Source organism: Zingiber officinale, chromosome 2A, assembly GCF_018446385.1.
Source record: "Zingiber officinale cultivar Zhangliang chromosome 2A, Zo_v1.1, whole genome shotgun sequence".
NCBI classification, from domain to species: Eukaryota; Viridiplantae; Streptophyta; class Magnoliopsida; order Zingiberales; family Zingiberaceae; genus Zingiber; species Zingiber officinale.
Genome location: NC_055988.1, coordinates 84,331,742 through 84,355,617, shown reverse-complemented (window position 1 = coordinate 84,355,617; position 23,876 = coordinate 84,331,742). Strand labels below are relative to the sequence as shown.

General features: G+C 33.8%; 2 protein-coding genes across 2 annotated transcripts; both read right to left on the bottom strand.

The window, feature by feature from the left end:
- Window positions 1-2,630: 2,630 nt before the first annotated feature.
- Window positions 2,631-13,949, bottom strand: LOC122041386 (sphingoid long-chain bases kinase 1-like). Its single transcript, XM_042601041.1, has 9 exons — window positions 13,700-13,949; window positions 12,207-12,765; window positions 11,761-12,129; window positions 10,675-10,768; window positions 10,560-10,597; window positions 5,480-5,626; window positions 4,452-4,551; window positions 3,042-3,994; window positions 2,631-2,951 (listed from the first exon to the last, which is right to left on the bottom strand). Exons 2-9 carry the CDS (start codon window positions 12,630-12,632, stop codon window positions 2,802-2,804), a joined length of 2,277 nt encoding a protein of 758 aa, XP_042456975.1. The 5' UTR covers window positions 12,633-12,765; window positions 13,700-13,949; the 3' UTR covers window positions 2,631-2,801.
- A 2,975-nt stretch (window positions 13,950-16,924) lies between these two features.
- Window positions 16,925-23,033, bottom strand: LOC122041385. Its single transcript, XM_042601040.1, has 5 exons — window positions 22,712-23,033; window positions 20,378-20,547; window positions 18,538-18,598; window positions 17,435-17,504; window positions 16,925-17,252 (listed from the first exon to the last, which is right to left on the bottom strand). The coding sequence occupies exons 1-5, from the start codon at window positions 22,899-22,901 to the stop codon at window positions 17,135-17,137; spliced, it is 609 nt and encodes a 202-aa protein (XP_042456974.1). The 5' UTR covers window positions 22,902-23,033; the 3' UTR covers window positions 16,925-17,134.
- Window positions 23,034-23,876: the final 843 nt, after the last annotated feature.

Sequence of the window (23,876 nt, the reverse complement as noted above, 5' to 3'; positions counted from 1 at the left end):
AAGTAGGGTGTAAAATCTATAAATTTAATATCAAAATTATTATTTTTATTCGTTTTTAGCTTAACGAACATGTTCACAAGCTAACGAGTCGAATATTATGAAACTTGAGTTTGATTTATTTATCTTAACGAGCCTTATTAAATGAGCTCAAACAAGTTTTTATCGAATCGAGGTTCGAATAGTTCATGAACGACTTTGTTCATTTACACCCCTAATTGTAGTAGCTATATAGACATTTTAATTCTTATCAATACTAATAAATTATATTATAACAATACTTCATCTTTATGAATATTAATCAATATTGTGTTATTGTAGCATTTCGACTCTAATTAATAGTAGCACTTTAACTATAATTTATAGTCTTGGGATATGAATAGTTTATCTTTGATCAACATATATCAATGTTATCTTACAATAGCTATGAATCATAGCTGCAGCAACATAAACATATTATTTCTTATCATTAATATTATATTATAATAGTTACCCAATCATATAATTACACAATTATCATAGTTGTTACAATAGTATGAAACTATAATTACTTAGCAATTATGATCTTTTAGCTGATATAAATAATACCAAAAATAAAAATATTTTTATCAAGTAAAGTGTAAATATTTACATCAGTTTTTTTATAATATTTCTAAAATTTAAAATAAATCATCTGTTTTATTAAATTTAAACAATTATTTTTTTATTGCATACTACATCATCTAATCTAAAATTTCTATTATCCTTATGTTTTATTAATTTTTCTTTCTTCTATATTTTTTAATTATTTTTTCTCTCTTCCCATGTAATATCTACTTTTCCTTACCCAATTCATTTCATTTATTTTTTTTTCTCTTTTCCAAATTAAATAATATTTTTATATTTAGGGAATGTATTTCAGTTTCTAAATTTAGAGAAATACTATTCATAAAATCTAAATTTAAGAAATGAATAGGGTAACTTATGTAAAATTTTTAAAGTAAAATATAAAATTTAAGATAAATTTTATGTTTAAAGAAACTGATGTGAATGCTAAGAAATAAGATAGAACATCTTTTGATAATAAATTTAAAAAAGGAAAAAATATCTTTAATTCCCTGTATTTTCTATCAAGTAGTATCCCCCATTTAAAAAATAACACTTAATCCCCTTTGACCAAAGTCAAATTTAAAAAATATATATATATAATAATTATGTCCTTATCTTTTTAATATTTTTTTTGATAATCTTTTGAGAAAAAAAATTATATATATAATTGATATGGAAAATAATTACATATGTCTTTGAGGTTGGCTCTTTAATTATCGATTAGTTAGATCTATTGTATATATAGGGAGAAAAATATACATAAAAAAAAATTATAGAAGCATCTAGTGATGGTGCCCTTCATCACTCGCTTAGATATGTAGTTGATGTCCGTTTTATCGGTGCATCCACTCTTGGTGTCATGCAAAGCAAAACTTGTCAGCTGAGGGTTGACTTTATTAGTATTACCCTCTTTGACAGTCAAGTCAGTGATGAACTAAGATGTGAGGCTCGTGTGCATGTCTGTGAAAGTATAATAGCTCAAAAAATATAAAGAAAATTTACCTTCGTGTTAGAAAAGAAAATTATACATTCACCTATTTTAACGGAACCTTATATAATTGTGGACAGAGGCAGATCGAGCAGATCTAAACTTTTAAATTTAAGAGAAAATGAAGAAAATAATTATTATACATTATATTTAAAGGTCGTGGGGCAATGAAAACATAAATTTTAAACTACCTAATTTTATTTTATTCATATAATTAAATATTAATCATTATATATTATTGGAGATTACATATAATTTTTTGATTTTAATTAGTAAATCAATAGTCATATACATATTAAAAATATCAATTAGGACCTTAAATTATCTAGAATTAATTCATATATTAATAAAAAAAATAGAAGTGGACGTAAATTATCAATAAATTTAATATATTTATTTTTCCTCTTAATATTATTTTAAAAAAATCAAAAATACATAATTATCTTTTATAAAAATTTTCACATTTTACTTTAGCCAAAAGAGTTAAATATTATTATTTTTAAATACAGATGAGAAAATATTACTTAATAAAAAATACAGGGGTTAATGATATTTTTTCCTTAACAACGGCATCATCCTTTTGGGTTTTGACTTTTAAATTTAATAACCATTAAATTATGCACCGTTTTATAAAAGGGCGAATTTCATTTCCAAAACAGCAAAGTAGCTCTTTAAAAATTAAAAAATATATATATTTTAATGACCCATTCATTGTCAAAATTAATATACATTTCCATTTTATTATTAAAAATCATGAGGATATTTAACTAAAATATTTTGATAAATTTTAATAGCTAAAAAACTAGAGTAAAACATAATTGATTATGCTCATAGAGTCAACTGCCAAATGATTAAAAGATGAGAAGAAATTTTTTTTTTCCTTAAAGATATGTTTCCATCATAAATTATTCCTTTATCTATTATAATAAAATTGTCATCCTCTAAATAACTGACACCTCATGTAGATTTAAAAATACATACAGTGCTATACTTTGTTGTCCTATATAGATCCCAAGAAGTATAGGATTGTAAAAAAGCAAAAAAAAAAAAAACGATGTTCAAATAAGGCGATAATCTAACTAGAAACATAAGACGACAGATTCATTCACCATATTGTAAAAAAAAAGGCACTTAAAATTATACAAGAGAGCCGTACACCAGGATCAATGTGCGAGTACATCTCGTTCTAGTAGAGGTTGAAGACTTGGGAGATATTGATTGGCATGCTTTAGGTTTGGTCCTTGGCATGGCGACCTATCAGTCTGCACTGCTCCGGGTGCAAAGAACACAAGGCTTGCCCATCTACATGAAGGAGCTCCCCGTCAATACCGCACCCATTGTTCGTGTTTGAGGCAGGCTTTATCTTCACAGACTTAACCTACAATATCAAGAACAAGATCATAAATGCAAGCCAGACTCACTGGAGAGCAGGAATTTGAAGAACAAATATATGACAGTTTTAGTATACCTTAACATAGTCAACATAAGGGAGAGAAAGATGTCGACCGAACTGAAGATACATAAAGAATCTCATCAACTTCAGCCTTCCACTTCCATTGATCAGTAGCAAATCCAAACAATTATCGTCGTGCTCTGCTTTTGGAGCAATGACCTGCGAGCTCAGACTCTGAACAGTCTTGCAAGAATGATTGCATACAAGAACAGCAAGAAACCGGCCCTTTTTAACGACCCACTTCTCTTCTAAGCTTGGAACTAGCTCCTCTTTCATCATCCCCAATTCAATGTCATCGGGTGGTGGCCCTGGCAGCTCAATCGGTTTCTCACTTTCCCAGTTCGGCTCAGTGTCCCATTTTGGCTCGGAGTCCCACTTTGGTTCTGAGTCCCAGATTGGTCCTGGATCAGACACGGTCGAGGAAATGTCTTCTTTGTCATACAATGAGGTAGCTGTCCAAGAGCTTTTGGCATCGGTTGTGACAGTCAGACCCAGCCATGTTCTATCAGTTCTTGATTTTGATCTGGTCCTCGGCCAGTTTGGATTCGGGGACAGGTGATGCTGCGGATGAAGGACTTCATCTGGCTCAGCCATTGAATTTCTTCCCAAGGATAAACGCTTTGATTTAGGATCAAGTGCTCGAACAAACTCCGATGGCTCACTGCTTGCAATTGTGCTACCAGTTGTTTCCGGATCACCTCCTGGAGTCCTAATCGAGTCAATGCTCGATAAACTCGAAGCTCTGGTAAGGCCTTCTTTTCTTGACCTCTGCAAATCCATATATAGGTCTGACATGTCGACTTTATGTTGTTCCACTGAAATTTTTTCTTCAGCACTTGCTGCCTTAGTATTTGGGAGGTATTCCACATCAAAGCTGTACTCTGGCAAGCAAAGAATTTTAAGAAATCCAGCCACAAAATAGCGCAAGGGACCAAAGCGTTTCTGGTACTTCTCAGAGAGTTCCAGGACTGCAGGATTTAACATCGAAGATCTCAAGATAAGATAATTACTACTTATAAAACGATACTATTATTGTGTATATATAATCACAACTGAAATAAGGTAGAGGTGGGGTATAGCTCATACAATTTCATTTGGTGTCATAAATTTTAGGGCATGGTATAAATTTATAAGTGGCTCAGGTGTTAAAGCAATCTTCACCTCCAACTTGACAACAAGGTCTGTAATTCTTGAATGTGAACTAGGATGATGCTTAGGAGGGTCTCCATTATACAAATAGAAATAACAGGGAAGAAGAGGTTAATTTTCTGCTACCAACTTCATTATGTCACCACGACATAAGAACTGTCTGCAAGGAAGTATAGTGTATCGATAGCCCAAAGGATAAGGTATTGGAGCATGATTGATCATACAATAAGAGCAGGCTAATAAAATATAGAAAGTAAAACAAATCCATGAAGTTACCATCACTCAGGAAGCCAAAGTATGAAACAGTTGTTCCAAAATGAGTTATGCCATTCTGGATCCATTTGACAGTAAGAACATCAGTCGCAGTGAGTCCACCCTGCAATCATGATACAGTAATGGTATAAGCTGGTAAGATAAATAAACAAGTTTCAACAGTAGGTCAAGGCATATAATAATGAACTAGAACTTGAATCAACTTGTATTTGTATCAAAAATATTAAAACCATGGATGAAAATTATGCTAAAGATGCTTCAAAGGATATTTACGTAGTAAACCATACAGCTTTCACTAATTCCTCAAAATTCATGTTTTGATGAATGTAAAAACTCTTCACAATTAAAATCTATACATTTAGAGTTGGTTTTCCGCAAATGATGGAAAAGTAAGAAAATGAGCGGATGTAAATAAAACAAAGATCTTTCATTTATATTTACATCCACTCTTTCTTCTTTACGTTTTCATCCTTCCACTTTTTTGTCCTTTATAGGAAATAGTCGTTTAATATTTTGAATTGTTCTTAGCTATTCAGTCGTACACACACATAAAAAGATCAAGTCCCCATTTGTCAAGCTAGCATAATTAGCCTTGTAACTTCAAAACACACACACAAGGAAGTCACTATATCACCCACCTGCAGATACACACACCCGCACTCTTCTAGAACAGGTGTTGCCAACACACAGAAGCTCTCTTTTGGTGGATACTAGTGAAGACAGATCAAAATGGATGGTACCTACTGCAATTCGCCTATGCCAATACTGAGTCAATTTTGGTTAACCAATGAACGAGATGTTTCACCCATGCTGACTGAAACAACACAGTATTTGAGTCCTTGATTGAAACTACCAGCAAACGTTTTCTTGTTTAGAAAATCATTAGAATAGTTTTTCATAATAAAATTTTAATAATCTTCTGGCCACTACATCCCTAACAGAGTTGATAAAAACCAACACAATTTTTGTTATCATTTTTTTGTTACTAGCATAAAACTAACAGCATTTTATCATAAAAATCAGAGTATTACCTTGACAATGGCCATTGCAGCTGAGATAGGATCTCTCACTCCCAAAACTGTCCAAACAAGTGAATTATCAGAACCAGCAGGAATCACACCTATTGGCATGGAAATTGCTTCCTGTTGGTTTTCTCTAGTTAGAAGCCCATTGAGCACCTGTACAATTATCAAATCTATGCATTCAGAAAGAACCAATGTTAAAAAAGCAAAGGGAATATACTTATGTGATTTAGGACCAACTGAAAGATAGTTTAAGCATAGATAATTTATCTAAGAGTACTCTTTGTATACATCCAATGGTTGCTAAATACATGAGCGAAAAAGATGAAAGAAAATGCTTATTGCATCAATCTTTTGTTATGGACCTACCTAGTAACCAAGAAGAAAAAATCTCATAATCCCAAGGACCCACATGTAGCTTTTTACATGTTCATTGATAGTCCCTTCTTCTCTGCCAAAGAAGGGACTATCAATGAACCCTAACATGGTATCAAAAACATTCCCATCATTGTTACAATATTGGATCTCCACCTTCCCTCACCACTGTGGTGCCTTCAATCATCACCACATGCTGACCCTATGTGCATGAGAACTTCAGCCATCAGGAACCAAGCCGCTGAGTCCTTCTCTCACTTCCTCTGCACATGAGCAAAGAGCTATTCAGCTCCATGTCCCGGTTTTTCATCTTTGTTGCCCCTGAATTTGAACACCAAGTGAGCAAAGGACCAAAACCACACATATCTGTGGGTTCACATCTCCTGCAGCGTCATCTAGCATCAGACTACCATGTTGAACACATCGTCATGTTGCTAGGACAACCCGTAGGTTTGTTGCCTCCTGCAGCATCTCTCACCACCTAGATGCCACTTCAAACTCCTTATTGAAAAAACTCAGATAGAACACCCCCTTCAACAAGCAACAGTAGTATCCTGAGAACGTAGAATGCACCGCTAATACAGAATCCTTAAATGCTGACAGGCAGTTCAACTAAATCCATGCGACACTGTCAATCAATTGCTCTGCAGATAACATTAGATTGCATCCTTCTTTAGTTCTCCCAAGCAGTGACCCACCTACTGGGTCAGGTTACTGCAGCTACAGGATGTCACCACCCAAATTTATTTTCCATTTCATTACTTGAATACTCCCTTGATACCTCTTGAGATTAATTTTTTGAGTTTTACTACACTACAAACATCATTACAGAGAAATTTTATAGTAAGAATTATGCTTTATGGAAGGAGTGGCATCCAGGTAACATCTCTTGGTTCGCTCGTATGCTTTTGCAGTGAGTGCCATACACATCTTCCAAATTATTGTAGATGGAGAGTTGTGTATAGTCGCTTGGCTAAGTCCCTCACCATCATGTTCTTTGACCGTGTCCATCCTTAGTTAAAGCTAGTAAAAAAACTTAAATCTTGAGACACTCTTCCACTCCACATCTGTTGAATGTGTGCATGTGGATTCTACAAGCTTCTACTACAGTTCTACCATCCTCTGAACCAACAATGGACTAATCTACTGTGGCAATTCAACTATTAACTGAAGAATCATAGGACCATCAAGAAGGCCAATAGTGATATCATGGTTCCTGTGCTCCTGAATAAAGAAAGCACGAGTGTGCTCATTGTGGGGAATTTGGGTATGTCAAGAATCTTTGCAATTCTCTCCATGACTATCCATTGGACAATTAAACTCATGTGTTCTGAGGGGGTCCATCAACTCAGTTTGGTTCCACTATTATAGATCTTGCTGAGAAGTATTAACACTTTCTCCAATTCTAAGCTAGAAGCGATGCTCCAAAGTCCTCTCAGATTTGGGCTGCCAAATATCCATAAAGGCACTTCACTAGTCTATTCATTAGCTCAACATCAATAACGCCTCTCTTCAATTCCATTCTTCAGTTTAGCTCTAAATAGTGCTGCAAATGAACCAAACATTCGTGAAAAAGCTTGGTGTTCATCTTGGTAAGAGCTTGTTTATGTTCGTTCAATACACACAAGATCAATTAAATAAACAAGTTTAAACAATTCATTAAACTAAACAAACAAGCTTGAACATATGTGTTTAACGCGTTAATGTTCATGAACAACGTTCATGAATATTATTCACGAACTATGTTCATTAATAAAACTTTTATCAACATACTAAATAAACAAAAAACCTTTTAAAATGAACAAACAAGTTTGAATTATCAAGCTCAATAATCAATCAAACAAGAAAAAGTTTCAACAATCAAACAAGCTTGAATTGAGAACTCGATAATATCTAAACGAACTAAGCTCAAGCTTATAAAAAATAAACCAAACTAAACTTGAACAATCATTCCAATGGCTTGGTTCATTTTAGGCCGGGTGGTTCGGTTAAAACTTGGCTCGGCTTGGTTTGTTTAGAGTCCTAGCTCTAAAGTAATCTTTGAGGGTTTAGTATGAAAAATTTTAGCTCCATTCTTCTTGTTGAGCTTCATTCTTCTTTAGTTTGTAATAAGATATATTTCTATAATATATTTAAATAGGCTTGAGGAGGAATGTATTGTGTGTCCAAACAACTTCATGTTATATTAAAGTGAAGATGATGTCCTAGGTAAATCTGAACTAAACCTTTGTTGATCCTGTCTAAAATCAAGGAAGATGGACAGGTGGCTTTGACGTTCACAGTGAAAAGACTTTGAACTAGAAGAAGGTAGCGCCAAGTGATCCTGCATGTCAAAAAGGAACGTAGAGGGAAAAGAACAGCAGCAACCAGGCAGGGAGGGGTCCTCGGCGAAAGCACTCCGACTCTCAATTTAGGCAATTGCTCAAGAGAGAAAAATGGAATGTGACAGACAGTAAAAATAAGCAGTAAGATCTGAATGTGTAATCTCGTGTACCTACGTCTTTAGGAGGAGATCCCTTATATAGTGCTAGTTTTCCTCCGTGCATGAATATCGATACATTTTCCAAAAAGGATTGACCATTCTGGCATTCTGACAACTTTCGTAAAATAGACCCACCATTTCTGTGCTTTGTAGGGTAGAAGCTTACTTCATGTAGATTGCACAGGGAATATTCCCCTGATTCTCTGACAACTGTTATACAAAACACTAAAAAGGAATATTGGGTCGTTAGGTTGGTGGGCTTGGAATGCATTTTGATGGTAGGCTAACTGAGTCCCCTTTAACTTTCGGTCGGACCTCGCTCTCAAATGGAGTCGAGTCAGCTAAGGAATGCTGACTACTTTAAGGGCTCAGCCTCCACTCGGCCAAGGAGTTCGGTTGGACCTCATTCTCGGATGAGGTTGGGCCGGCTAAGGAATGTTGACCACCTTGAGGACTCAACCTCCGCTCGGCCAAGGAGTTCGATCAGGCTTGTGCGTCTATCATATCTGATCAAACCGAAAGGACTCGGCTCCGAATCACAATAATACGGCTTAGGGTTCCATGGAGCTAGACCACTCGGTTAGGTCATGACTACCGTGCTAGCCCCGAGTGTTGACACCCCCTTGTCTTTGACCGCCACATCAACCAGCCTTATTGACTTCGACCCCACTCCAGGGACCCTACCCTATTCGCCATATCATTTGTCATTCAAGATGTTACATTTTCTACCTTTCACACCTAGGCAACAATGATTGTTGTGTTGGAAAGAACCACAACACATGACATGGTTGTTTGTCAAATAAAGCAAAAAGTCACTCTGATGTAAAAGTCATTGGGGATGAAGATGGTTATTGGATAACTTTCTATTAAATTTTTCGAGGATGATGAGTTTATCAGATTGCACCACTTGTATATAATAAATGAATTAGAAGAGTACTTTGGTCGAGTAGTAGAAGGGCATGGAGAAGAGGTGTTTAATTGAGAATTAATGGTCACCCATTTTCATTATACCAACTGGATGATAATGACAATTTTTTAAGCAGCGTTACATACAGTGGGGAACTAATAATGATGAAGAAGAAGGTTTTAGTGCGGTGATTCCTCCATAAAATCAAATGTAAAAATCACATATTGGGAAGGACCTTTTAGTAATTCTTACATTGATGAACGATTAGCATAGGCAGAAAGGACTACCTAAGGTCATAAATCAATTTGAGGAGGAATCTTAGCTCATTCTTCTCTAGTTTGTAGTAAGATAGATTTCCATAATATATTTAAATCAACTTGAGGAAGAGGTGGAATGTTATAGGGCTATAAAATTAAATGTAAAAACCACATAATACAAAGGACATTCTAGTAATTTTTACTTTGACAAACAATTAATATAGGTAGAAGAGACTATCAAAGGTCATAAACACCAACAATTTACTATTGATTAACATTTTGTAACTTATAACTTAGTAGACTTGAAAATTATGCACATCATCAGAGCAACAATATTGGTTACAATAAATGCCTAGTCTATAAGAAAAAAAGTAATGTGATCTTTGCTTAAGTATCCTTTTTTTTTCTGAGATCATGGAAACAAATTAGGAAGCACAAGAATTAATGGGAGAAGTAAACATCAGAGGAAATATATTTGAAAGGAAGGGCAAAGTAATGCCTAAATGTTGTAAGACTTCTTAAATATTCTTTTCGTTTAATTTAGTTTCTGATAAAGGGTCTTCATTATTTATTTTGGTATTAAACTTGGGATTGCAAATCAGCAGAACTTTCCAGAAGATCACTTTTATGTCTTTTCCTATTACCCAAAACCACAGATACTTTCCATAGACAAAGTAAGCAGCACTAAAGGATTATCTTGCACCCTAAATGCCACACTTTCAAGCATTCCAAATATGAACATGTCTCTCAACTCCCAAGCACGAACGTGAATTACTTTCCCTGAATTCAGTGGAAGCAGTTACCTTCATCTGCAGCTCTTTTATTTCTGCTCGAACATGACCTAGATTTCTACACCCAGTCAATTCACCATCACCAATCATGAGAAAACATTTCTTTTGATTCAAGATTTTGCATATCCAAGAAGGGATCACATGCACATATATTGCTAACAAAACTAGTGAAGTTCTAAATTCATAGTTCATCAAAAATTTATTCTATTTTATTCATCTTGTTCTATCTAAAAAAAATTTCCAGAACTATATAAGAAACGTGAAACAAATAACTGACCTCATTAACAATTCCATCACCACCAACGCAAACAATTCCTAGATGAGCATTGTAGACACAATAAGAAACAAGGAGACAGGAAGAAAGATCAAGTTGAATGAACTTAGCAACATACCATCTGGACATGTACTGAAGTCAACCGTGGAAGCAAGGTTTCTTGCATGACCAGCATAAGTGGTCTTAACTACTTCCATCTTGAAGCCTGCAAGCTGTTACCAGTTTTCCATCCATGAGAAATTTCAAATTATGCCCTTTATTAAGCACATGCTTTGATCAATTATAGAAAGAGAAGTAAACAGTTACTACTTACCAAAACATTTGCAGTTTCAAGCAAACAAATCCTAAGACTTTCCATGTAAAATAAATAGGAAGCATAAACTTTTATTATCCAGTTATCATATAAATGGTAAATACTGACCACTCTTTTGTCCTACAATTCTAACAACTATGGCCAAACTGTTCTGGATCGGCTATATAGATCTTATTCCTTCGTCGAACTCTATTCACATTAATATCCCTAGTGATATTCAATTATCTTAATTGAGTTGCAGAGAGTTATTGTGTTCTATCATCTATGGTTCTTTACTTCTTGCAACCTTCAACTCCAATTGATTTAACTTGTTGAATTATAAAATTTATTAATTGTCACTGAACAAATCTATTTCATATTAACATAATTTTTCTTTAGAGCTACCCCTAATTGTTTTCTTTAGTAGTATCCTTTATCTAATTCTTTCTATTAATCTACACAAACATCTAGGCATCATTATCTATGTTATATTAACTTTTACATAAACTATTTTCTAATTGTCAAACACTCTAATTCATGAAGTATAGTAGGACATATTACAAATTTTAACATTTTTCTCAGTCTAGGCGCATGACAATCATTCAGGGTTCTGATGGCTTCTCTCAAATTCAACCAGTCATTCTTTATATTATTACTATTGATATTGTATCAATATCTCCTTCACTATATCAAAGTTAATCGTGCTCAGATCCTACTAGCATGGTGTCAAAATGATAAATAGTTTCCATTAAATCATGCTTAGCTAGTTTTGTTCCAAAGAAATATAACAAATTTAAAAAAAAAATCGACAATGGAAACTCATCAAGAGCATGGGTATAAAGATCATAAACAGAGTAGATTGGATCATACAATCCTAGAAATATTAATAAATGATCACAGTCTCATACATACCTTAAAAATTGGTTCAACTTTTGAATGAAAAACTTTACTTGATCGGCCATGCCCAGAACGAGGATTCAGTATCACAAGAATGCTCGGTGGACTTTTACATCTTATATATGGTAGATTAAACAGAGGCTCATCAGCAACAATGTCAGGTTCCTGCTTCTTAGAAATCATGGGATGAGGCAAACTATTAATTGAACATTGCTGGTCTGCAAAAGCTTGTACCCATTGTAAGGTTTCTTGTGAGCTAGAAGCTAAGAAGCGGAAATCTTGTTGAACTCTTTGTGGCTTCAAGAAGCAAGAAAGCCCGCATGATCTCCTTTTCTTAGGATATGCGTGGATAGTGAAATATCTTACACCAGCATGGTAAGATACCTACAATAGTTACAACTAAATATAAGGGCTTTTATAATTAGAAAGGGTAGCATGATAGAGAACTCTAGGAAACTTACAGAAATGATCTCATTGATGCTAAGAGTATTAGAACCCCATATCAGGGCTTTACTTGAAAGTCTTGCTTCAAATATATTAGAGATTAAATTTTCGGACCCCTTTTGCTCATCAGCACTTGAACCTTTAGCTTTCTTTTCCAGAGTAAGCTTCCCGCTAAAAACTACATATCCTAACAAATCAGATTTTTCATCCCCAATATCAATCTTGTGTTCATGAGGCTTTGCTTTCCCAGAATCTTCAATAGCAATACTGGCATCAGTCTTCTTCAGTGATTTTACCTTGCCTCTTTTTTCAGGAAACACAGTTGGAGATGAATGCTGCCCTTTTGCTGTTGGGGACTTCTTGCTACTCAAGCGGCGAAGAGATTGCTGCAGTGTGCCTCTTGGTGTGGTTACACCTGGATTGTGATCAGTAGATTCCTGCATAGCTCCTTTTTCAAGTAAACCTATGTGGGCATGCGTTCAGCTCACAAACACAGTCCAAACGAAGTGATGATTTATAAGGTATAAAGGAGTTCTCAATCAGGACCCAAGGAGTCATCAACATGCACTACAGCCACTGCAAATTTCAATACGCCTCAATTATTATAAAACAACATGACCAAGCTGAAGGCCTCAGTTACTAAACGAAGATAAGGATAATTGAGCTACACAAATAAAACACTAAACTCAACAGAACCACATGATAATTTTGTAGAGGTAATGCTCCACATGAAGGTTAGTTCATTCACAAAGTTGTTGGCACAAAAGAAATGAATAAAAAAAGATACACAAGTTTATCCGTGCTAATTTGTCTAAAGCATTCAAGCATGTTCGTAAAGCAGTAAATTTACCTTCACATACATTCAAATGCAAATAAAAACATTAATCTCTCAATGTAAATTAGATTAACAAATGTTATCTTTTTCTTACCGCCGTCTCTTGAATAAAAATTCCAAAAAAAAAAAAAAGAAGATTTTTTTACCACTCCAACTCCAAAGTTCCAGACATCTGTAACAGTAGCATCAATACGTACAAGTGCTACTCTCCATCACAAACCAGTGGAGGCAACTATCTCATTTAAGAACTAGCCAAAAGGAGCGTCTTAAATATTGAGCATTTTCCTAACATTCATCTAATATAAAGATTAAAAGAAGTTTGTTTTGTAATCCCAGCAAATAGAAAAGATACTAGGATTCACCTAAATTAAATAGACTGGTTTATGATTACATGAAAAAAAAATACATTACATCCAATTTCACTTCAGTGACTAGCTCAAATGCCCTATCACAATCGATTTCTTAATTAATAGACTCCGTTTTTTGTTCAAACGTGTCCAGAATCAACATACAAACAGAAAGCTCCTAGAGGAAGAATAAAAATAGACGCTTTAGCTAATCCACCCTCCTTTCAAAAATCTAGATTTCAAAGAGCTCAATCACCCAGATTTCTAACTATTGGACAAGATCAACAACACAGAATCGAAACAATTGCAAAACAAATCAGCACAATACCATTCCATTCCCAAACACAAAGAGACACACGCGGCACGGAGATTCGAAGCAGATCAACCAACGCCCATCAGATTCAGTAAACAATCCCCTGCCGCCGATGCCACAATTCCGAATCAGGACGCCGAAATGATTCCCTATCGCGATGCCACTGCAGCTGCGAGAAGAAGAGGAGCCTTAGGAAACCGGCAAGTGGACGAGACTCGGAGCAGGAAAGGCCGATCGGGGAATTGGAGAGGAGCAGAATAAGAATAAAAGACGATGATACGCTATCTGATATATCGAGTTTCCGACACGGAGCGGCGTTACAGGCGGGAATATTCTTTTTCTCCGTAATTTTAACCTTTCCCCCTCAGAATTAAACACCTATACATTTATACCCCGGTTTCCAAATTTTACATTTTAGTATTCACAGTTTGTCAATTATAAAACTACTCCAACTATCCCGTTGCTCTATGAGGACGAATCTTCTGATCTACCAATTGCGGACTAGAAGATGATCCATATTTTTAGATCCTTGATTTGAATAGACCCTATCTATTTAAAGGTGAAGTCTATCCAAATCAAGGGTCCCCATGCAATGGATCATTTCTTGATCTATAATTTACGAATTAGAGGATCCCTACTATTACTCTATACAATGATCAATAACAACTTGGCAAGCATGTGCATCTCTTGGAGTTATTTTCTTTGCTATCAAACTTGATTTGCTTTGCATTTGACTACAATAATAAACTAAAAGTCCATTTAGATCATAAAGACAAATAAAGTTTAATTATAAGTCTTATGATGTTATCAAAGGAGCTCATGATCAAGTTAAAAAAAGAAGTACAAGGACAATGAGATATTTAACATTCTCTTGGACTATTTTCATGTGCAAATGAGAAGAAACTCTACAATTTATTAATTTAACACGCATTATATTGTCTATTTGTGTTCAATATTAATTACTTTAATATGAAATTCTCTTATTTTAAAATACTTTTATTTTGTTTGATGAGTGTAATAGAAGTTTTTTATTTTTTTTCAATTACGATTGAAGAGATCAAACATGTATAATAATTTCAATATGAGACAATAAGATTGAGCTAAAATAGATCATAAAAATAAATAGTTATCTAACTGTGATCAAAACATGTTATTAAACTCGATCATCTGATATATTATGTATATTTATTATAGTGTTACATGGTTTAACATAATACCATTAAGGTGGAGTATTTAGTTAAAATTAAATTAAATTGATTAAATTAATTTTTTTAAACTAACTAAATTAATTGAATTTTCTAATAAAATCAAATAAATCGAATCGTCGTTAACTAAATTAATCAATTTTTTTTAACAAAGATGAAATCATGGGAAATTTAACACAAACTGAAATCGAATTTTTTTAACATGAGAAATTTATCGGTTCAATTTTTGTATTTCAATTTATTCAATTTAATAGAATAAAAGATTTTAAAATTGAAATCGAATCATATTAATAATTTTTTTTTAAAGAAATGAAATATCAAAATAACTAAATCAAATTTTAAAAATTCAATTGATTCAAGATACAATCGATTTGTTCAACTTTTCCTCACTCCTAAATATGATAATATACACACACAAATAAACTCTCACTCCTAAATATGATAATATACACACACAAATAAACTCACGTTGCACGTTAACTTGTCAAATTACGGTAGACCAAAGTTAGTTTGACAATTTAAGCAAAGAGGGTCTTTTAAAGATTGAAGTGTAATATATCAAAAGCTAAGGTCTTGAATAAAAAAACGAGACTCTAGGGGGGCGAAGTGAAGTTTCCACATGCGTGTTTTCCTCGTTTCCGGTTTCAACTTATAGAATTTGATTAATGTGACGTCTAAGCGATGCGTACCGTTTCCGACACGAAGCGGCGTCGCGGATGCCGATATGCCGCATTTAATATCTTATCGGCGTTATTTAATTGCGCCTTCAAGAGACTCGTTTTCCATTCGCTTTGACGAAGACGAACAAGGTATTTGGTGGAGTCGTCATTAGCTGTGCTGCAATAACTGCACGTGCGATTTAAAATAAAAATTTCCAAGCCACGCGTGTCTAGCATCCGACGTATGAAATCCTATGCGGACGGATAAGATGGCTACGAATGGGAGAAGCCTAGGGAGGCACTTCTAGGGGATCCGGCTCTCGCTCTCCCTTTCTCCTTTTAAATAGGTAGTCTGTTGGGAGTGGCTGGTGATGCTTCGTCGACCCTGCTTTTCTGAACTTAGACCGAACCCTCCAGGTCGGTCCACTAATCCGAGGGCCCACGGAAACTCACTCGCGATTTGACCAATGATGGTGCGGGCAGGATTGGCTGGCGTGCGGAATGGCACACGAAGGAAAGGGAAAGTGTGTTTTTGATGTAGAAGGGCACGCGAATAACTATTTCGCCAGCTGGGGAATGCGGTAAATTGGACCGCCGGAGCAGCGGGTTTTAGTACATAAATTTTTTTAATAAATAAATAATTGTTTTACGTAATTAGTTATGGTTAAAAAATTAAAAGAATGTCCTTGGAATTATAAAAAAGAATATCCCATCTTTATTTTATTTTTTGAAAAATATCATTATTTTTAATATTATTTTATGATTCAAAAACTCTATAGCCTATAATATAGATATTTTAATTCTCGTCCATACTAATAATACTATATTTTACCGGTTGTTACATTATAAATATTTTAATAATACTATATTTTACCGGTTGTTACATTATAAATATTTTATCTTTAGTAACACTATAATATAGTTTTATCTCTAATCAATATTTTATTTTTCATCAATACTAGTTAATATTATATTATCTATTTTTTTAATCCAGATATTTAACTTTTTTTTTTAACCGACTAAACTAATTAATATTACATTATATTTTTAAGTAGCGATCAATCCAATGGCAACTATGAGTCAAATTGTGAATAGTTATGTTGTAGAAACTAAGTTCTTATAACTATGATGGCGAAAATTATAATATAATAACTGCTATAATTATATTATAACTACCTAACTGTTATAATTACATACCATTTCATAGACGCTCCAACTACATAAAAAAAATAACAACAAAAAAATATATAATAAATGAAAGATACCGTTCTTTTGATTTTTACCTATTATTTATTGATCTGTATGGCATGATCGAACGTATTAGCAGGATTATCATGATTGATAGAAGATGATTATAGCAACTTCAATTTTAAGTATGACAGTAAATCAAGAGAACATAATTAATTATCCATAAAAATTATAGCAAAAGAAAATTTCAAGAGTAAATTATCCTACAAGTAAACCCGAATGGCTTGGATGAATTGGGTCATCCCTAACCCATTCTGTCTCCATCGTATAGTTTCATGGAGACAGTAAATTCTGGTCATTGGCCTATAACAATAAGATATATACCATATTGCAATCCATTACTTGGGACGCTTGCGATCGTATAATATATCTTCGAAGTTATTCTTGATGGAATAACCCACTCTAACAAGGTTTCTACCCACGCCCAAGGCCACAATCCCAGCACTCCTCGTAAATCTGCATCAAAAGAAAAGATTCAGAGATTTATTTATTTATGTATTGGCTTTGTTTCTTTACATAAAAAGTTAAATCACAAACAGTTTTTGTATTTTTTGTATTCGGCCTACGCTATGTTCGAGAAGGAAAACTGGAAACTACACTTAGATATCAGTAATGGGGGGCGATAAACAAAAGCATACTTGTCGAAGAAGTTGCTCCTTGATGCATTCTCTGGTTTAGCTTTGGCTGGTTGGAAGTGAGTAGGAGCTTCTGCAAAATGTCGAATGTGATTAGGAGGACTTTTATACACACATGCATAGACATTGATGCCGATACTGATTAAATACGAGGTAAAGAGGTCAGGTTAGGGAGATTGCGAATTGGTTAAAGCATTAGGTAAAAGGTAAAGGTCAGTACCATAGCATGCCATGATGCCAAGGTATGCCAAGAGCAACTTAAATGAGTTTTAATCTTAAAAGTCCTTTCACATAGCTTGTTTACTTCCAAATAGAAACTCGACTACTAATTATACCAAATAAATAGTAGAGAAGTATCGTTCATCTGATATGAGCATAGAATCTTATAGTATCCTAGTGTATTTTTTAAGATCCAAATTAAATAATCCTTAAAGAAAGTTAGGACAACTAGTATTGGAATTAATTAGATTTCTTTAAATGATCAAATTAACTACTGCCAGTTGGACTTACTTAAATTGACACAATTGAACACAATCCCATTTTCCTGACTAATAGCAGTCTTCTTTGTTGCTACTGGTGCTTCTCCACTCTTCCCCTCCCTATTCCCATGACCGAAAGAAGAAAAAAAAGGACAAGTCCCATAAACAGATTCTTCGTATCTAGGCCAGCAGCTATCTCAGCAGTCAACATAAACACAATAAATTATGACAAATTTCAAACATAAAAAAAAATAAAGACTCATTTTCTGAAAAAATATCATCGAAGGTCTAGATAAAGAAAATATAACATAGTGAGCAATGGACCAATTGATCCATGGTTCAATGGTGCACTATTTCCCGCATATAGTTAATAACAATCAAGCCTTATCCCAGAAGGTGAAGTCGGCTAAGCACAGCCACCTACAATGAAGAAATTTCATTTAAGCACATCGTGTATGTAGTCTCTACTAAGAAACAATATAAGCTGTCTTTGTGGTATCAAATGCACCTACGGCTCTACTCTAAAGTTATAACTACTTAGCATTCTAAAAGTTTCATAAGCTAAGTGACTTCCACGCTAATCTTACAAACTTAGTCATATAAAACAAGCACAGGCTCTAGAATTACCTTCTGTATTCTGCACATGAACAGGCACACGTTCTGTTGATGTCCTTCTATCCACTAATAGCTGTGAAAAAATTTGGCATATCATCAAGATCCATATCAGCTAGAAATAGACATTCATACTTCAACGCATACATGTCTGTGCTTAAAAAGGATACAATTGTAAATATAGCAATAGAGATAGAAACACGACAATGCAAATGCAAAACATTTTAAGATCAATGGAGCAAATATTTGAACACTTGTCGAGAATGCAAGTATAGAAGCTGGTAAACTTTTCCAAGTAGATTGTTGAGGGTCCTAGGAATCATATCCCTTATTTTGCATGCCAGAAAAAGGTACTGCAAATGATGATAGACTTAGTCTGAAAATAAACTTGACCTTACAGATAAAGTTCGCTTGAATAGACTTGAATGAGGGTTTGCACATTGACATCCAATGTCAGCAAATTCAACAAGAATATTCTCTAGTTGCTGAAAAGAATTTCCAATAGTTCCCATTTGCAAATTATTTTTCAGGATTCTGAGATGTTAAAAAGAGAAAAAGAGAAATCTAGCAGTTTTCTGAGAAAGAGCATAAGAATTAGCCTTGATTTAACTAGAAAGTGTTATATACCACAGAATGGAGGTGATCAATGCCTACTAAGCCAAGTAGTAAGTAGCATAAGTTCCATCTAGTCATCATTATTTTGCTTGTTATTCACCTATCAAAGTGTCTTTTACCACTAAAAAATTAATTTTCATACTAATGAATACATTTGGCAGCAGCACATTCAAAACAGCAAGTTTTTTCATCAACTGTGGATCTTATCAAAATCCTTATATTATTTTTATGCATCATATGCCACAAATAGACGAATGCTAACAACCAATTCCAAAAATTAAGTGCGCGAGTAGAAATTGTAGGACAGAAATTCCATTGCAGTAGAATTGTTCCAAGAACGAGACACCCAAATAATGAAATCACAAAGTTGTGTGGTTAGTTTGATTTTCTAGATGCAAACTCCTCCGCCAGTGCACTCACTGACAGCCTACAACCCATTTTGGTTTGACAATAGTTGTTGCTTTTAGTTTATGCAGCAAGGGCAGTGTTTGATCGGTTTCTGAAAGCCTAAACAAATAACCACATAAACAATTGGGACATTAAACCGTGACATTCATCCACTGAATGTTCTAAGACATGCCACATATTTAATTGAACTAATTTAACAAGTATAGAACCTATGCTTTAGAGTTGCCACTTTCACTACAAGATGACAAGTGGCAAAAATCTAATGGCAAACCAGTGGTACTCCTTTTAGGAACTACATTTCTCCTTCTTTTGTCAGGCTCCATTTGCACTTTTTTCCTTATATCCATTTTAGTAGCTGTGGTAGCTGAAGTCATGTTGATTAAGACAATGGTTATTGTCATGCATCACTTCCTCTGTTTTCTCTTTTACTTACTAAACTTACCGAAAAAAGAGATGACATCACTCTAAAAATTCCCCAACCTTAACTAGTCAAAGTTGAATAAGAAACAAGAAAAAGAGCATCTAGCAGATGTTGCTTCCTCAAACATTGCTAATTTAAAATAACTTAAAATAATTATCAACTCAAAAGAATTTTGCATTTATCCTTTTCTTGAATGAAAGCAATGTCTATGTATTATTTTTGTCTATTGTAGTGAATGGATTCACAGCAAACATAAATATGCAAGAGATATTTTTTTTTCTGTTGCACCTGTTCATCATAAAAGTTTTTTTTTTATCAAGATCTACAAAGCATTTAGTGTTGAAAAGTGACCATGATATCAGAAGTTTATAACTTAAACAAGAGCAACAAAGTTCTAATTAGGAAAAATACCTCAAGACCAGCACAGAAAGGCAATTTAGTAGCATTCTCTTGATTTTGAATGGAGCCATCTTTGCTGTTTACAAATACTGAATAACCAACACAAACATATTTGAAGTTTGAGAGGCTTCGACCTTCTTTATCGGCTTCCAACTCAGATTCTCCCACAATGTAGCTAGGCACTAATAGATAAGATTAAAAATAACTAACTGCAAAATGTGAAATATCAGTTTTATACTTGAAAAATCCACAGTTATGGGCTAGAAGTTTTAGAAGAAGCAAAAAATTCAAGTTGACTACAACTAAAATTGAATACATGAAATTTTATTTCCATAATAAAAAAAGAATTGAAGGAACAATTAAAGGGCAACTCGGTGCACGAAGCTCCAGCATTGTACACAACCTTACCCTACTTTACACGAGGCTGTTTTAGAGACTCGAATCCATGACCTCCGGTCACAAGGAAGCAACTTTACTATTGCGCTAAGGCTCCCCTTCAAAGAGATATTAGATAAGATCCATGCAATTGACTCCAAAGAGTTGAGATGAACTGGAGTATTGTTGTCATATTTGAGCATCTCTGAATCAACTCAAATGTGCAGCTATATTAGAAATGTATTTACCTAGGTTTTTAATAAGCACAATAAGTGTTTCTGTTTAGTGTATAATTTGAGTAAATTTGCATATAAATTTGGACATTTATAGCTAAGTAAAGAATTAGTTAGGTACTTTATCCATTCATTCTTTCAAGTACTATACCTAAGTTTCATATACAGTTTTATAAAGCAAGCGCCTAATTTATTACTTTAAATGAAAATTTGAGAAGAATCAATGAAAAGGAAAAGAGACCAACATGTTCCTAGTTCCTAGCATTTAGAAAGAAGGCACAACACAATTATCTAGTAAATCAATGTTCAAGAACTTCTATGGTCATGGGAATCAGCTATGAGTGTTCAACACAGATATGGATCTAGCTGTCAATTAGTCATTATGATTTTTTAAAGTGAGTCATGAGGATTCACTGGAAAAGCATCAAAATTTTAGACACAGCTATGGGTGCATGACAGTGACACACCATGAAAATTATTATACTTTAATGATATGATAATATAGCTTTAAAAATTACGAAGGATATTGAATGTGGTGTGCAATATTGTCATAAACGAGAGGGCAATTGCATATTGTACAATATCAGCATTCAATATGTAGTCAAATCAAATTGAAACAATGTTGAATGTTTTTTTGGCCACAACCAACATGTGGACCAAATATGCAACAAAGTTGTAGTAGAAAATCAACTTAAATCCATTATTGACAAGTTTATCAAATAAATTTCAATTATAAAAGGAAAAATTAATCCAACTTAAGTTGGTTAATAATCAATATGTTATTTGTTTTAATATTTTACACTGCTAAGGTCAATCACAAAAATTGTATTTCATGAACTGCTTAGATTGATTATATCGGTGTCTATGTGATAGATGTAAAAAAATCTTGATATTTAATTATTTATTAATTTATTAACATCTTACGTGACAAATGTGACTTTTTGTAGGAAGATTGGTTTGGCTGACTAACTTGATATATGTTGTAGATGAGCTTTTCTATCCGTTATTTTATGCATTTTCTTGATATAACTAATTTTAATATTCTTTAATGTGATAACATACCCACATGCCTCTGTGGTATGCGGCAACTTGACTACAAACAACTTATATATGTTTTATGCTTTTAAAACTTCGTAGGTGTGCATAACATACTCCCTAGTTTTACGAATTATCAAGAAAAAGTATTATGAACTAGATACTAAAGAACCCAGGGATCACATAGACAAGGGGGAAATTGCCCTATTTTATCCATCTATTGCTCCAGTTAGTAAAGGTTCACGAATAATTGTAAATTAGTAATTCATCCATGCTGATCAATATTTTTTTTTAAAAAAAAAAAATCAACAAAAACCAAGTTCAATGAGGGATGATGATACTACTTGACGTGCAGCCCTATTTAGTCCCAACTACGTGAATTTTTTTTCTTATCTTAAGGTTGTACTGAGATTCAAATTCATGTTCACGGGTCATTGTCATTTTTTTGTCTCATAAATCGACAATCCTTTTCTTCGTCTACATTAAGGCATGTTGGGTCATGCTCCCAAGTAAAATCGCGTTTACAAAATTTACCTAAATGCCTTCCCAGATCACTAGATTAATCGCTACCCATCATCGATTAGGTAAATCAACGATTCACCTCCGTCATATCCAGAAACAAAATTATCCCTAAAATATCAATTCTCAAATCATGCAGAAGAATGAATAATCAATCTACAAAGAGAGGGAGGAGCAATCGAACCATCTTCGAGGGGCCTCGTGAGGCCGATGCAAATAGGGCTCCGAGAGTCGGATTTGAGGATCGAGGAGAAATACAGACAGCCTTTGCAGGATTTTCCCTGGGGCGCACTCCACGCCGGATCTCCATCGCCGGCTGAGCCCGAACCCGAAGCGCCCCCACCTACACCGCCGGCGACCGAACCTTTCTCCATAGCCGATGAGCGGCAACCCTGCGCAGCCCGATCCTGCCGCTCCGCCTCAGAGTTCAGCGCGAGGATGAAATCGGGATAAGGAACTTTATTTTGCCGAAAGACCAAAAGGCTTCGGCATTTGTGCAATCCTATATTGTAGTTTATCCTTGGTCTTTTTTGTGAGGAAAAAATGGTAAATTAATTGTAGTATATGCATTAAAAAAAGGAAAAATATTTAAAGAAAGGATATACATAGTTTTCTTACTGTTACAGTCTTAAAATTAACTAAAACTATTAGTGATAATGTTTAATCATATTATAAAGTAGAAAAGATATTTATTATTATCGTCAAATATTAATCAAGAAGTATTTTAAATTCACCTTATAAATTACTATTAGTGAGGATTTTTATTATTCTTATAAAAAATAAAAAATATTTATAATTATGAATATAAATGAGTTTAAGTGTTAATTAAATATATTCTTATTACAATAATAATAAGGCCTAACACAATTATATCTGCAAAGCTAATATTATTATGTTATGACGATATTATAAAATGTAAATAAAGTTAAGATAACATCCGAATAGAAAACAATTATTGATATCTTATAAAAATTTTAATGTTACAAAAAAGTCTAATACAAGAAAATTTATATATATGATCTAACTTCATTTTTTTATTATTTTTTAATTGCAATGTTCAAATACGCTGATTAATTATAAGGGTGATCATTCGGTCCGATGTAATAAAAAATTTTCAATTTCTATCAAAATAAATCAAGGAGTACTAGTAATAAATAACTTATTAGTACAGTGTTCTGTCAACTATGTATTAAAAAAAAATTATATTATCAGTTAATTCACTGGATCCCTGCTTAAAAAAGTTGAAAAAAAGAATCCTACCCCTACATTTGTCCCGGGGCTACTAGCATGAGTTCATGAAATCTTCAAGTGTGGAGATCAAACATCATCAAAATTCATATTCTGAACTG

Bases quoted from the DNA above. Each gene is read 5' to 3' on its own strand.
- LOC122041386 (XM_042601041.1), bottom strand. From the start codon at position 12,632: ATGCAGGAATCTACTGATCACAATCCAGGTGTAACCACACCAAGAGGC. The intron at 12,130-12,206 runs GTAAGTTTCCTA...TAACTATTGTAG, and splicing joins GCATCAATGAGATCATTTCT to GTATCTTACCATGCTGGTGT. The intron at 5,627-10,559 runs GTCAGTTATTTG...ATAATTGTACAG, and splicing joins GTGATGGAATTGTTAATGAG to GTGCTCAATGGGCTTCTAAC.
- LOC122041385 (XM_042601040.1), bottom strand. From the start codon at position 22,901: ATGGAGAAAGGTTCGGTCGCCGGCGGTGTAGGTGGGGGCGCTTCGGGT. The intron at 18,599-20,377 runs GTATTTTTCCTA...ATTTTTTCACAG, and splicing joins CTTTCTGTGCTGGTCTTGAG to CTATTAGTGGATAGAAGGAC. The intron at 17,253-17,434 runs GTATGCTTTTGT...CTTTTGATGCAG, and splicing joins AGGAGCAACTTCTTCGACAA to ATTTACGAGGAGTGCTGGGA.